General features: G+C 52.9%; 1 protein-coding gene across 1 annotated transcript in view; it reads left to right on the plus strand.

Moving 5' to 3' along the window:
- Window positions 1-14059, plus strand: part of TRDMT1 (tRNA aspartic acid methyltransferase 1) — a 36903-nt gene that overhangs the window by 15859 nt on the left and 6985 nt on the right. Inside the window, exons 4-8 of the mRNA XM_054171322.1 lie at window positions 15-86; window positions 7536-7601; window positions 9667-9736; window positions 10723-10806; window positions 11231-11601. Coding sequence (XP_054027297.1) covers window positions 15-86; window positions 7536-7601; window positions 9667-9736; window positions 10723-10806; window positions 11231-11601 — 663 coding nt within the window. The remainder of the gene's footprint in view (window positions 1-14; window positions 87-7535; window positions 7602-9666; window positions 9737-10722; window positions 10807-11230; window positions 11602-14059) is intronic.

Here is a 14059-nt window from a genome sequence, read left to right on the forward strand (position 1 = left end):
TTGTTCTTTCCTAGGACTGGCCTGCAAGGGGATGTCTCTGACCCACGCACAAAGAGCTTTCTCCATTTCCTGCGTGTTCTCCCGAGGTACAAATGGACCTGGCAGTTAAGGACATGGTTTAGTGTTGACCCTGCAGTGCTGGGTTGAAGGTTGGACTGGAAGATCTTGAAGAACTCTTCCAACCAGATGTGTTCTGTAATTCTGTAGCAGCCTTCCAGTAGCTGAAGGGGCTACAGAAATGCAGGGGAGGGACTCTTCACAAGGGCTTGTGGTGCTGGAGTGGGGAGCAATTGCTTTGAGCTGGAAGAGGGCAGGCAGAGACTGAAGATTAGGAAGACATTATTTCCAGGGAGGGTGGGGAGACACTGGAGCAGGTTGCCCAGGGAGGCTGTGGATGCCTCCTGCCTGGAGGTGTTCAAGGCCAGGCTGGATGAGGCCTTGAGCAACCTGGGCTGGTGGGAAGTATCTCTGCCCACAGCAGGGGGTTGGAACTGGATGGTCTTGAAGGTCCCTTCCAACTCAAAGCATTCTGTGATTCTGCTGCAGTTGTTATGCCTGTTGGAATGAAGCAGGGTACAAGACATGTGTTAGAGGGGTGCTGCTGTGTTGTATTACTTGTTTGTTTCACTTGATCCTGTACATATAACTTACAAGTACTTTACTAATGCCTTTGTCATCTTCTGGTTACTCTCTGTGCTTTTATTGCTTGGTTTTCTTGTGTGCCAGTTTCCACTGTCAGACATGGCAAAAGGTGAGTTCTTTCATTTCAGTCCAGCATCAGGCTTGCACTGACACCCTGCAGGAGCAGGAGATACCACCATGGGACCATGGACAGTTTTGAAATAGCAGCTTAATAAGAAAGCTTTGCTCAGCAGTTAGTCACCCTTGGAACCTGGGAAATTGTGGTTAAATGTGTTGGTCACTGTACTGCAGGATGCACCTCTGGCCCCCTCCAGTCTTTCTTCACGTTTCTGGTTTGTGGGTTTGGTTCTGGTCCAATCTCCTGTTTGGTGTGGTGATTCTAAAGCATTCCACTAGCACTGCAGTGCCTGCAGAGCTCTGGGTGTGCAGTGAGCTGCCATTTCTGCCTGCTCGCCCCCAGTTCTTAATAAGACAGCTCTCATTCTTTATATTATTTGTGCCTTAAGTTTTGAAAGAGTAAATCCAAACATAGCAAGGAGGGGTTGACCTAAATTGTCCTTACTGACAGCATTAAAAATCAGCTCCAAGTGATGTCTGTAGTCCTTGTTGGGGAGAGGTGCATAGCACTGTCAGAACACTTCTGGGCAAGCAGAGCAAGCAGCTGCTCAGGGAGATGGTGCAGCAGAAATCTCTGCTTCTAGAGTGAGAAGTCCCTTGGGCACCAGCTGGCATCAGTCTGAGAATTTGCATCAGTTACTGTCCTCTGGACACCATTCCTGGCAGTCCTGCTGCTGCTGGGCACTGGTCAGCTGTTCTCTCTGTGTTCCTCCCTTGGTTAATCTTGCTGTTGGAACTGGAGAAGGATGAAGGAAGGTTTGTCTGTCTCTTCCCTTCTACAGAGAGGGGAACTTGTGCCAGCAGCAGCCTTTCTTTCAAACTGCAGTTAATACTGGGAGAAAAGAGTCTTCATTCTGCTTCTAAAAGCAAGCTTTTGGCAACCAGCAGCGTAACATGGGACTGCCTCTTTGTCCTTGCCAGCAGCACACAGGGCACACAGACAGGCTGACTCCTGGCTGGGGTCAGCTAAGAAATCCCTGGCAGAGAACACAAACCAGAACACCCTACAGATTCTGTAACCTGGTAAGTTAGACCATTAATAGGTCAAAAGAAAGCTGATTATCACTGCCCTGCTCCTGCCAGAGACACAAGCATGGGTTGCTGCTGTGGGCTTGCAAGGGACAAGCAGTGTGACTGAGGCCTCCAGAGAGAGCTGGCAGAGTGGTGAATCAGCAGCAGCAGATGGTGTGCATCTGAATAACTGGTCAGATTGCCTGCCCTATCCTGAGGGGAAGCCTGACTTCAGGATTCCTTTCTGTTAGACTTGGACACAGTCAGAAGGTTGGCTGCTTTTGGGACACTTGTGCCTTAACACAGAAATGTTGCTTCCTGCTTGCTGTGGGCTTTAGCTGGATAAAGGGCAGAAGGTTTTCCTACTCAAACCCAAAGCTCTGGATGCTGTGGGCTATGTGTTTTTCATCATGACGATGCAAAGGAGCTGGGCTTGGCTGTGGCACTTTATCTCAGCAGCCCATGAGCCCCTGCTGATGGCCCTTATCTTCCTTGGGTTCAAAATGGTGGCTTCTGCAGAGTCCCTCAGTTCTAAGGGATTTATGTTTTACTGAGATAGTGTTTGTGTAGCTTTTGGATGTCACATGTTTGCCAGACTGAGTGTGGAGTATTTCAGGCCAAAAAAGGGCAATTCTTAATATAGGAATTGTCACTTTGCATTCTAAATTGGTGCAGCATGTGTTCACTTTATGGAATGTACAGAATCATTTCTCACCCCTAGCTGTTCAGACTTGATGTTCAGCCTTTTGTAATGGAAGATCACTGAAATGAGGCTCAAAGGTAGCCTGAAAAGACAAATATTGGAGATATGGATAGGGCAGTTTCAAGAGGCCTGGCAGCCCTGCCTGGGAGGAAAGGCTGAGAGCTGGGTTTGTTCAGCCTGGAGAAGAGCAGGCTCAGGGGAGACCTTACTGCCATGGTGTAATGGGTTGGGGCAGGTCCCCTCCCCACCACAGGCAGAAATAACGACTCAGGCAAACAGATTGCAAAAGTGATGGAAAGTTTAAATAGGAAAAACAATAACAAACAACAATGAAAGTTTTACAGAGACCCACAAGCACCATGATAAAGAGAGAGATCCCAGAACATACCCAAGAACATCCCATCCCCACCTGGGGGTACACCCAAACCCCCCCCGGGGCTCTTTCTTCCCCCCCCAACCCAGCCTTGTGCCTGGGCAGGCCCAAGGGAGGCAGCTCAGCCATTGTACCTAGGCAGCAGCAGGGGACGAAAGAGGAAGTGAAGACCCCGCATGGACTTTTTATAGGGGAGCAGGGCATTATGGGAATGGAATACCTGGTCCCTGTGACCACCCCCTGGGCTGGGCACACCCCTTGGGACCTCCCAGGTGTGGCCTGCACAGTGGCATCTGGGCCAGCACCCAGCCTAAACCACCACACATGGGCCACTACATAAAGGGTGGCTGCCAGGAGCATGGAGACTCCCTTGGTACAAGGAGTCCAGTGGAGAAGACAAGGGCTGATGGGGACAAGGTACTGCTGGGGAGATTCCCATGGGCCTGCAGAAGAAAATGTTTCCCATGAGAGCAGTCAGAGACTGGAATCATCTCCCCAGGGCAGCAGAAACATTGGAGCAGATGAGGCTTGGGGTCCCTTCCAGCCTGGCATTCTATGATTCTACAAGATCTGGGAAATCCTTGTAGCACCCATCCAGCAAAGTCTGACCCACCTGGTCCTGACACTGCCTGTGGAGCCCAAGCCATGCCCCAGGGACATGCAGTGCCAGGGCATCACAGTGCTGCTGTGACAGAGGTGTTTGGGAGGTTGATGTCTGCCCGGTGGTCGCCTGTCCTGTGGGCTGCTGTCCTGAGTGAGCCCTTGTGCTGCAGGCTGTGCTCTGCCTTCAGGACTGTACAAACAAGTTTCATGGGAGGTGATGGTGATGTCCAGTGGGTAAACACACCAACAGATACAGTCCCCTTTCCCCTGCAGGGAACTGGCTGCTGCTGCTTCTCTCACTTGAGCTGTTTGGGATTTCCCCCCTCTGTTTTTAGTATTTGAGAATTGGCTGTAGCATCTTGTACATTCCCCAGCTTCTTGTGAAGTACTTTAGGTATTTAATTCATAGATTCACAGAATGGGTTGGGTTGGAAGGGACCTTAAAGATCATCCAGTTCCAACCCCTTGCCATGGGCAGGAGTGTCTCCCACCAGCCCAGGTTGCTCAAGGCCTCATCGAGCCTGGCCTTGGACACCTCCAGGGAGGGGCAGCCACAGCCTCCCTGGGCAGCCTGTGCCAGAGTCTCACAGAATCATAGAATCAGTAAGGATGGAAAAGACTTCAGAGATCATCAAGTCCAACCTATTACCTAACACCTAGCACCTGACAACTAAACCACGGCTCCAAGTGCCACATCCAATCCTTGGTGACTCCACCACCTCCCTGGGCAGCACATCCCAACGGCTAACAACTCTGGGAAGAACTTTCTCCTCACCTCCAGCCTAAACTTCCCCTGGCACAGCTTGAGACTGTGTCCTCTTGTTCTGGTGCTGGGTGCCTGGGAGAAGAGACCAACCCCCACCTGACTCCAACCTCCCTGCAGGGAGTTGTGGAGAGCAATGAGGTATATTTGGATCTGTTGTTCTGCTTCTGGAGCAGTCTGCAGTGTGGAATTATGCCCTCCATGCTCCAATGTTTTTTAAATGCTATGTTAATATGTAACTCTTGTAATTACAGAATACAGAATTAACCAGGCTGGAAAAGACCTTTGAGATCATCCAGTCCAACCTATCACCCAGCACCATCTGGAGAATAGAATAGAATAGAATAGAATAGAATAGAATAGAATAGAATAGAATAGAATAGAATAGAATAGACCAGGTTGGAAGAGACCTTCAAGACCATCGTGTCCAACCTATCATTCAACACCACCCAACCAACTAAACCATGCAACCAAGCACCCTATCAAGTCTCCTCCTGAACACCTCCAGGGATGGTGACTCCACCACCTCCCTGGGCAGCCCATTCCAATGGGCAATCACTCTCTGTGTGTAGAACTTCTTCCTAACTTCCAGCTTAAACCTGGTGCTAATTGCTGAACATTGGAGGTGGTGATCTCCTGAGCATGGGATGTGGTGCTCTGTTCTGCACTGGATGTGCTGCACTGCTATGAATAGAATTAACCAGGTTGGAAAAACCCTTTGAGATCATCAAGTCAATGGCCAGTCAGGAGGCTCCCCTGAGCCTCCTCTTCTCCAGGCTAAGCAACCCCAGCTCCCTCAGCCTCTCCTCCCAGGGCTGTGCTCCAGACCCCTCCCCAGCTTTGTTGCCCTTCTCTGGACACCTTCAAGTCTCTCAATGTCCTTCTTAAATTGAGGAGCCCAGAACTGGACACAGGACTCAAGGTGTGGCCTAACCAGTGCTGAGCACAGGGCACAAGGACTTCCCTGCTCCTGCTGGCCACACTGTTCCTGATGCAGGCCAGGATGCCCTTGGCCTTCTTGGCTACCCTGGCACACTGCTGTCTCCTGTTCAGCTGCTGTCATCCACTACCCCCAGGTCCCTTTCTGCCTGGCTGCTCTCAGCCACTCTGACCCCAGCCTGTAGCACTGCCTGGGGTTGCTGTGGCCAATGTGCAGCACCTGGCACTTGGATGTGTTCAGTCTTCTGCCCTTGGACTCTGCCCATCTGCCCAGCCTGGCAAGGTCCGTCTGCAGAGCCTCTCTACCCTCCAGCAGATCAACTCCTGCCCCCAGCTTGGTGCCATCTGCAAATTTACTGATGATGGACTCAATGCCCTCCCCCAGATCATCAGTGAAGATATTGAACAGGATGGGGCCCAGCACTGATCCCTGGGGCACACCACTGGTGCCTGGCTGCCAGCTGGCTGTGGCACCATTCACCACCACTCTCTGGGCTCAGCCTCCAGCCAGTTCCTAACCCAGCTCAGAGAGCTGCTGTCCAAGCCAGGGGCTGACAGCTTGGCCAGGAGTTTGCTGTGGGGGATGGTGTCAAAGGCCTTGCTGCAGTCCAGGCAGACCACATCTGCAGCCTGCCCCACACCCACCAGGCAGTCACCTGGGCATAGAAGGAGATCAGGTTGGTCAGGCAGGACCTGCCCTTCCTAAACCTATGCTGGCTGGGCCTGAGCCCTTGGCCATCCTGTAAGTGCTGTGCATTTGTAACAGTGCTTTTTGTTGTCTCTCACAGCAGTGTTCAGCTTCAGTTCCAGCTGGGCTTTTGCCTCTCTAATGTTCCTCCTCCATGTTCCAACAACTTCCTTAAACATACCTCGAGTTGCCTCCCCCCAGAGCCTTCCCCTCAGCTCACCTCTCTGCACCTGGGCACAGCCAGTTCCTGTGCCTTCCAGAGCTGCTGTTTGAAGCAGGTCCAACTGTCCTGGACCCTTTGGTTCTTGAGGGCTGCTGCCCATGGAACTTTCTGACTAAGCTGTTTGAACCAGCTGAAGTTTGCCCTCTGGCAGTCCAAAGTGAGGGTTCTGCTACTGCTCCTCCCTATCTCCCTGCATATTGAGAACTCCACTATCTCATGGTGGCTGCACCCTACACAGCTTCCTACCATCACATCTCCCACCAGCCCTTCTCACCTAGAAAGAATTTCTTCCTTATCTGCAGTCTGAATCTGCCCTCTTCCACCTTAAAGCCATTCTTCAGTTTTTCTTGTGAGTCTTTAACTGATGGTAGTTGAAAACATGCTAAAACCAACTCTGCTGTGATTTGTGCTGCTGGCAGCCTGGAGGCACTGACCTGCAGAAGCACCAAGCTGTGGTGTCCTGTTCTGAGATCCCAGTGGGTGGCACCCCCCTGTCTGCCCTGGCCTTCCCAGGGAGCCACTCAGCGGCAGGGGACGTTCCCTGAACCTTGCATCCGACTCAGCTGTGCTTCTGCACTGCTGGAACCTTGGCTGGCACAGTTTGGGCATGTTCTGCCCTCCAGTCATTTCATATGCTGCTTTTGGAATCAGCCTGTTTTCAGACCTCTGCAGTGATCTTGCTAAGCCTTGGGTGCCTGCTTCTCCTCTCCCCCACCAAAATGAAACTGAAAGCTGAGAATATTCACACAGTGCATCAAGTTGGAAGGGAGCCTCAAAGGTCATCTTGTCCAATCCCCCTGCAGTCAGCTGGGACACCTCCAACTACAGCAGGCTGCCCAGGAACACACCCACTCTGATCTTAAATGTCCTTAGGGATGAGGCCTCATCCACCTGCCTGGGCAGCCTGTGCCACTGTCTCACCACCCTCAGTGTGCAGAACTTCCTCCTGGTGTCCAACCTAACTCTGCCCTGCTCCAGTTTCAAACCATTGCCCCTCAGCCTATCCCTATAGCCCTTCTGAACAGTCCCTCCCCAGCCTGCCTGGAGGTCTCATGCAGATACTGAAATGCAGCTCTGAGGTCTCCCTGGAGGCTTCTCTTCTCCAGGCTGAACAGCCCCAACTCTCCCAGCCTGTCCCCATAGCAGAGGTTCTCCAGCCCCCTGATCACCTTGGTGGCCTCCTCTGGACCCTCTCCATCAGGTCCAGGTCCCTCTTGTGTTGGGCATCCAGAGTGGACCCAGCACTGCACGTGAGGTCTCCCCAGAGCAGGGCAGGTTCCCCTCTCTCCATCTCTGGCCACACTGCTCCAGTGTCTCACCACCCTCACTGGAAAGAACTTCTTCCTAATCTCCAGTCTCAATCTGCTTTCCTCCAGCTCCAGTCCCTTGCCCCTGGTACTGTTCTTGCAGCTGAACTCCGATGTAGTTACATCTTGTGACTGATCTGTTGGGTTTATTTTCTTTCCTTTGTAGGCTCCAGAAGCTTCCAACATACCTGCTTCTAGAAAATGTTAAAGGATTTGAATCCTCTTCTGCAAGGTAAAGTCTCATTTCTGCAGGGTTAATAAAGGACATCCTCTACAGAAGGGGAGGGCAGGAGTTCTATTTCCTAGGCCTGAAGTTAGGGACAGGGTTAAAAATGCTTTTTAAGGATGGAAATCTCAGGTTGTGGAAGGAACTGGCTAAGTAACTGTTTGTTTTTCTAAGCAGATAAAATGTGCTCTAACAGGTTGACTCCACTGATTTCATTTGATGGTCCTGGGGCCTTACAAAGGGTTCAGCACTTGAGAGCTCTTGGAGTTCTCTCCATGACAGGAGCTCATGGGATCTTGTGCTAAGATCACAGAGCAGCAGAGGGGCTTTCTTCACTACCTCTTAGTAGTAGATCATCACTGCTTCAAATGCTTTGGAGACACCACGTGAAGACTGTGCATGATCTTTGTCTGGGGTGTGGAGGAGGGTGGCTGTCCATGGGGGTACCTAGGAGCAGCAGAGACATTCCTCTGATGTGGCAAAGCAGGGGTTAGGGGCTTGTGGTCTTCCTTTTCCTTGCTTGCTGGAATAGAGCAAGATAGAAACACAGAATGGTTTGGGTTGGGAGGGACCTTAAAGGTCATCCAGTTCCAAACCCCCTGCTGTGGCCAGGGACACCTCCCACCAGACCGGGTGGCTCAAAGCCCCAGACAGCCTGACATTCACACCTCCAGGCTTGAAGCTTCCACAGCTTCTTCAGGCAACCTGTTCCAGTGCCTCTCCACACTCATGGGGACAAATTTCTTCCTATGTCTTGTCTAAATCCAGCTTCTTCCAGTTTGAAGCCATTGCCTCTGGTTCTGTCACCACAAGTCTTTGTCAAAAGTCCCACCCCAGCTCTCCTGTACCCCACTTCAGGTTCTGGAAGGCTGCTCTCCTCAGAGCCTTCTCCTTTCCAGGCTGGACAGCCCCAGCTCTCTCAGCCTGTCCCCATAGTTTCTATGTCAGTGATCTTCCAGTGGTATGGGGTACAGCCCTTCCTCACTGCTGCTGCCAGAGCCACCAACTGTCACCAGCCCTTGTGCCAGCCTTTTGGGAGGCTTAGCTGATGCCGTGGCTGTGAACAGAGGGAAGTAGGCAGCTGTTTGTAGTGGTTTAAGCTTTGGTTTTATAACTCACAGTAAAGAGAATGCCTTCCCCCCTGGTTGCTCTCCTCCCTGCCATCCTCTTAGCTCTCCTGGAGCTGGATGGGTTTTGCAGGGGTGCATGCAACAAAGCAGGTGTGAAGTGCTGGCAGTGTGCAGTGGCCATGGGTGACAGGGCTGAGGTGCTGGCTGTGTGCAGTGGCCATGGGTGACAGGGCTGAGGTGCTGGCTGTGTGCAGTGGCCATGGGTGACAGGGCTGAGGTGCTGGCTGTGTGCAGTGGCCATGGGTGACAGGGCTGAGGTGCTGGCTGTGTGCAGTGGCCATGGGTGACAGGGCTGAGGTGCTGGCTGTGTGCAGTGGTCATGGGTGACAGGGCTGAGGTGCTGGCAGTGTGCAGTGGCCATGGGTGACAGGGCTGAGGTGCTGGCTGTGTGCAGTGGCCATGGGTGACAGGGCTGAGGTGCTGGCTGTGTGCAGTGGCCATGGGTGACAGGGCTGAGGTGCTGGCTGTGTGCAGTGGCCATGGGTGACAGGGCTGAGGTGCTGGCTGTGTGCAGTGGCCATGGGTGACAGGGCTGAGGTGCTGGCTGTGTGCAGTGGTCATGGGTGACAGGGCTGAGGTGCTGGCTGTGTGCAGTGGCCATGGGTGACAGGGCTGAGGTGCTGGCTGTGTGCAGTGGCCATGGGTGACAGGGCTGAGGTGCTGGCTGTGTGCAGTGGCCATGGGTGACAGGGCTGAGGTGCTGGCTGTGTGCAGTGGCCATGGGTGACAGGGCTGAGGTGCTGGCTGTGTGCAGTGGCCGTTCTGGCTGCCCTGACACGGAGCTCGGGGTGTGCCGTGGCCGCGCTGGCTCTCCCTGCCGTCCTGGCTCTGTGCTGTGTCTGTTCCTGAGCTGCTGTGCTTCTTGCGGTGTCGTTCAGGCCCCAAAGGGCCTCAGGCCTGTATGAAGGCAGTGATTGCTTCTTTGTCCCTTTCACTGCCAGGCAGGAGCTTCTGCAAACACTTGCAGCCTGTGGATTTGAGTACCAGGAATTTCTCTTGTCTCCAACCTGTGTGAGTATTGAACCTCTTTACCTGGCTGCCCTGAGCCCAAGCATGCTGAGCGTCCTGGACCGATGGAGTGGTTTGGGCTGGATGAGCCCTTAAGGATCCTCTCATTAGCTCTTGTATTAGATACAGTTGTCCCCTACCTTGTGGTGAGACTCAGCTTGCCAGGGTGCTGAGCCAGCTCTTTTCCACTGCACCATCACCTGGACAGGTTGGGCCAGGTGATCCCTGGGGTCCCTTGCAGCCTGGCATTCTGGGATCCTGTGAAGAGTCAGGCCCAGAGCTGAAGATGCTGTGTAGGATGAGAAAGCTACCTGGCTTCTGCTGGCTCACCAGGACGCTGCTGTTACTGTTCAGAGCCTAGTCCCACGTTGCTCTGCTACCGCTGATGCTTGTGGAAGAGGCAGGGCTTTGCACCCGGGGGCAGGCAGGAGTTTTTCCCTGCAGGAGCCCCCGTGCTTCGCAAGTGCTGATGCCTGTGGATTTCCCAGCACTGCCGCTCCTGGGGGCAGGGGCTTTGTTTGCACGTTGCCCTGGCAACTGCAGGGCCGGGAAGCATTGGGGGTTGCACAAGACTGAATGGAAGGAGTGAAGGGCTGTCGATGGCTGAGAGCAGCTGACAGAGGGGAGCTTGCAGACGTCATGTGCTGCATTTGGTTTTCTCGTTGCTAGATGTCTCAATTCCTTAGTCAGGAAGGGAAGGAGATGCCTTTTTGTTTTTCTAATGGGAGACAGGCAGTACCTGTCCCAGGAAGCCCTGATGAGTGCCAGTTTCCTTCTTCCCTCCCACAAAAGCTTGTTTGCATTGCTGCAAAAGTGGCAGCCATGAGGCGCAGAGAGCCTCTGCCTGCTCCTTTCCTTGGGAGCACCTGGGCATGGCTGCGTGTGGCGTGGTGCTGTTGCTGTCTGTGATGGCAGAGAAGCTGTGGCAGGGGCTGCAGGCCACCTGCCCTCCCTGATGACGTGCCCTGAGCCTGTGGTCTCGCTTACAGCTCGGCATTCCCAACTCCAGGCTGCGGTACTTCCTGCTGGCGCGGCGGCACCGGGACCCCTTTCCCTTTCGGGCTCCTGCTCAGGTGAGTCTGGCAAAGAGCACTGGAGTCTGCCCTGCTCCTCAGAGAGTGGGTGCTGCATCTTGAGCTGCTGGATGGAGAGAGGGAGAAGTTGAAGGTTTTCAGCCTGGGTACTGAGCTTTCTAAGCACTGAACTGCATGCCAGTGGCTTCTGCATCTTGAAACACCTGTGGGACAGTGGCACTGCATTCTGCTGCCTTCCCCACACCCTTGGGAAGGTCCTTTTGCAAAGGCAGCTACTCCTGACAGCACTGCTGGTAGATCAGCAGAACTTGATGCTGGCATGCTGTGACATCTCCACAACAGTAACTCTGAGTGTTCTTCTCTACTCTGAGCATCTCTGAAGAGAGTTCTCACTGCAGAGTCTGCGGTTGAGGTCCTTATCAAATGGCAATTCTTTTACTTCTTAATCACATTTTGGTCCTAGATTTTGACAAGATTCCCAGATCAGAATCTAGAAGACTTCCTCGAGGACAAAGCTGCTGGCAGAGTGGGTGAAGTTAGTTCTTCCTTGTCTCCTGAAGAGGAGAGTCCGGTTCCAAACGCTGGTCCAGATGGCAGCAGCAAGAGCAGTTTGCTGAAAGGGCCTTTTCTGTTTAAGCTTGAAACAGCAGAAGAAATGGAAAGGAAGCAGAGTCAGGACACTGATTGTTCTATCCAAATGCTGGGAGATTTCCTGGAAGAGGAGGATGAGGAGCACAGTCAGTATTTCTTACCGCCGAAGTCCCTGCTGCGCTATGCCTTCCTGCTGGACATCGTTAAACCCAGCTGCCGGCGATCCACCTGCTTCACCAAAGGGTAAGCTGCAGGGTCAGGCCCTGAAACCTTCAGTGTGCTCTTCCTTGTGTCCTGGGGAAACCAGGAGAGCCATTTCATCAGAAAAGGCACAGGCCCCTGAAAAACACCTGCTGCTATCCTGTGCCTCCTGGCCTGGGAGTGGCAGCAGGAGAGGCTGGCTGGCAGCGTGCCGTGTTCCCGCTCCTGTCCCAGAAGACAGAGCCATTTGCTGCTGACCTTCACAGACACTTCCTCCCCCCTGCATAAGCATGGCTGCAGCAGGCACTGTGGCACTGATTCAGTAATGAGTTGGTTTGTATTGCTCACTGGAGTGACAGGGGCACGCCTGACAGAGTTGTTCCTCATCAAAGCTGTCTCCACTACATTCTATTATCTGGAGTTTTCAGCTCTGTAGGTCACAGCAGCTGTGGGTTGGCCACATGGCATCAGTCCAGCATGGCTGTTGCGTTTCAAACTGTATCTGATGGAGCAGAACATCTCTGCTGTCCTGTCTAGCAGCTTCCTCAGTTGTACCTTGCCATTTTCTGTTTGGCTGCTGGAGGTTGTGAAGTGTTCAAACACCTCACAGGCAGCCAGAGAGAAGCTTTGCCACTCAGTGTAATTGCTTTGGAAAGCACAAGCTGAGGCCTGGAAGTCTGTGTTCAATACCAGTGAGTTGTTCAGATTGCAGTGGGGGTTTTGTGAATCCTCAGAATGTTTCAGCAAAGGGACACAAAGGCCTGGAGTGACAGGGTGAGGGGCAGGGGCTTCAAACTGAAAGAAGCTGGGTTGAGATTAGACATTAGGAGGAAATTCTTCCCCAGGAGGGTGGTGAGACACTGGAACAGGTTGTCCAGAGAAGTTGTGGAAGCTCCAAGGCTGGCAGTGTTGAAAACCAGGCTGGATGAGGCCTTGAGCAACCTGGGCTAGCAGGAGGTGTCCCTGGACATGACAGGGGGTTGGAGCTGGATGATCTTAAAGGTCCCCTCCAGCCCTTACTCTTTTGGGTTGTGGTGGACTCAGAATCTGTTGGGATCTGTGTCTTAGTGTGGGCAAATACTAGCCTTAGGCCAGAACAATCTCTTGTATTTCTCATGTATGTCTTAAGTGTCACCAAAAATCAAGCTGCCCACTTGTGTAGGCACTGGAACATGTCTGGGGGGGTTGTGGTCGTGTTTTGCAGCGGCTTCCTGGCCTGAAGTCAGGAATGGTGTGGCCAGCAGGACCAGGGAAGTGATTGTCCCTCTGTCCAGCAGGTCCAGAGAAGGGCAGCAAAGCTGGGGAAGGGCCTGGAGAACAGGGCTGGGGAGGAGCAGCTGAGGGAGCTGGGGGTGTTCAGCCTGGAGCAGAGGCTAAAAGGAGGCTGCACTGAGGTGGGGTTGGGCTCTTCTCTCTAGTATCAGGTAATGAAAGGAGAGGAAATGGCCTGAAATTGTACCAGGGGAGGGTTAGGTTGGAGATGAGGAAAAATGTCTTTGCTGCAAGAGTGGTCAGGGATTGTCAGAGGAGGTGGTGGAGTCCCCATGCCTGGAGGTGTTCCAGAAACCTGTGGCCATGGCACCTGGGACATGGTTTGGTGGCCATGGTGGGGTTGGGCTGCTGGTTGGACTGAGTGATCTCAGAGGGCTTTTCCAGCCAGCAGGACTCTCTGTTTCTATGCTAATTTACAGCTCCTCCTTAAGAGAGGGATTATAATTGCAGCTCAGGCTTTGTGCAGGTCACTTTCTGAGCTCAAGGGTAAGAGGCTCTGTTCTAGGAGTTCTGGGTTTGTGTTCCTGTGAAGTGTAGGAAGGAGGAGGAGCAGAACAGACCCCAAGCAGTGCAGAGAGTCCCTCTGCTGAGATGCCAGTCTAGTGTCTGTCTCAGTAATGGTACTGGTTACCAGCTTGGAGACTGGGAGGAGGATTTCCTATAGCTCTGACTGCTCTTCAGATATTTCCAGCAAGGTTTGTGTGATGAGGCTAATCCAGGTATGTCTTTTCCAGCCCTGGCTAATTCTGGGACCTCTAGTACCAGTATTGCAGCAGGGCTCTCTGCCTTTCTGCCTGTCTTTGAGAGGCTTTGGTGGAGCATAGGGCAAAATGTAATGGCCTGTGGTGAGCAGGACACTGAGCAGGTGATCCTGTGTTCCCTCTTGACCTTGGACTCTCAGGAAGGTGGTTGCTGAGCTCCTTGAGACTGCCAGCAGCTTGGTTCCTCTTAGGAGGATGTCAGTAGTGACTGAAGTTGCAGGAAGAAACTGGGCACTGTGAAGGACAGAGCAAGCTCCTTTGGGTTCAGTCATCCTGGACCTGCTTGTGAACTCCTCATGCTGTTGAGAAGAGAAGCCAGACCAGCTGGAGCTGTAACATCAGCTGCAGCAGCTCTCCTCAGCCTTGTGCTGCTGAGTTGTTAGTCAGAGCACGTGTGACACCCAGCAATGATCTGTTGGGTCCAAGGCATTAAAAGGTTTTCTTGAAAGCTTCCAGGATTCAAGGGG

This window comes from Dryobates pubescens, chromosome 21 (genome assembly GCF_014839835.1).
Source record: "Dryobates pubescens isolate bDryPub1 chromosome 21, bDryPub1.pri, whole genome shotgun sequence".
Taxonomy (NCBI): Eukaryota; Metazoa; Chordata; class Aves; order Piciformes; family Picidae; genus Dryobates; species Dryobates pubescens.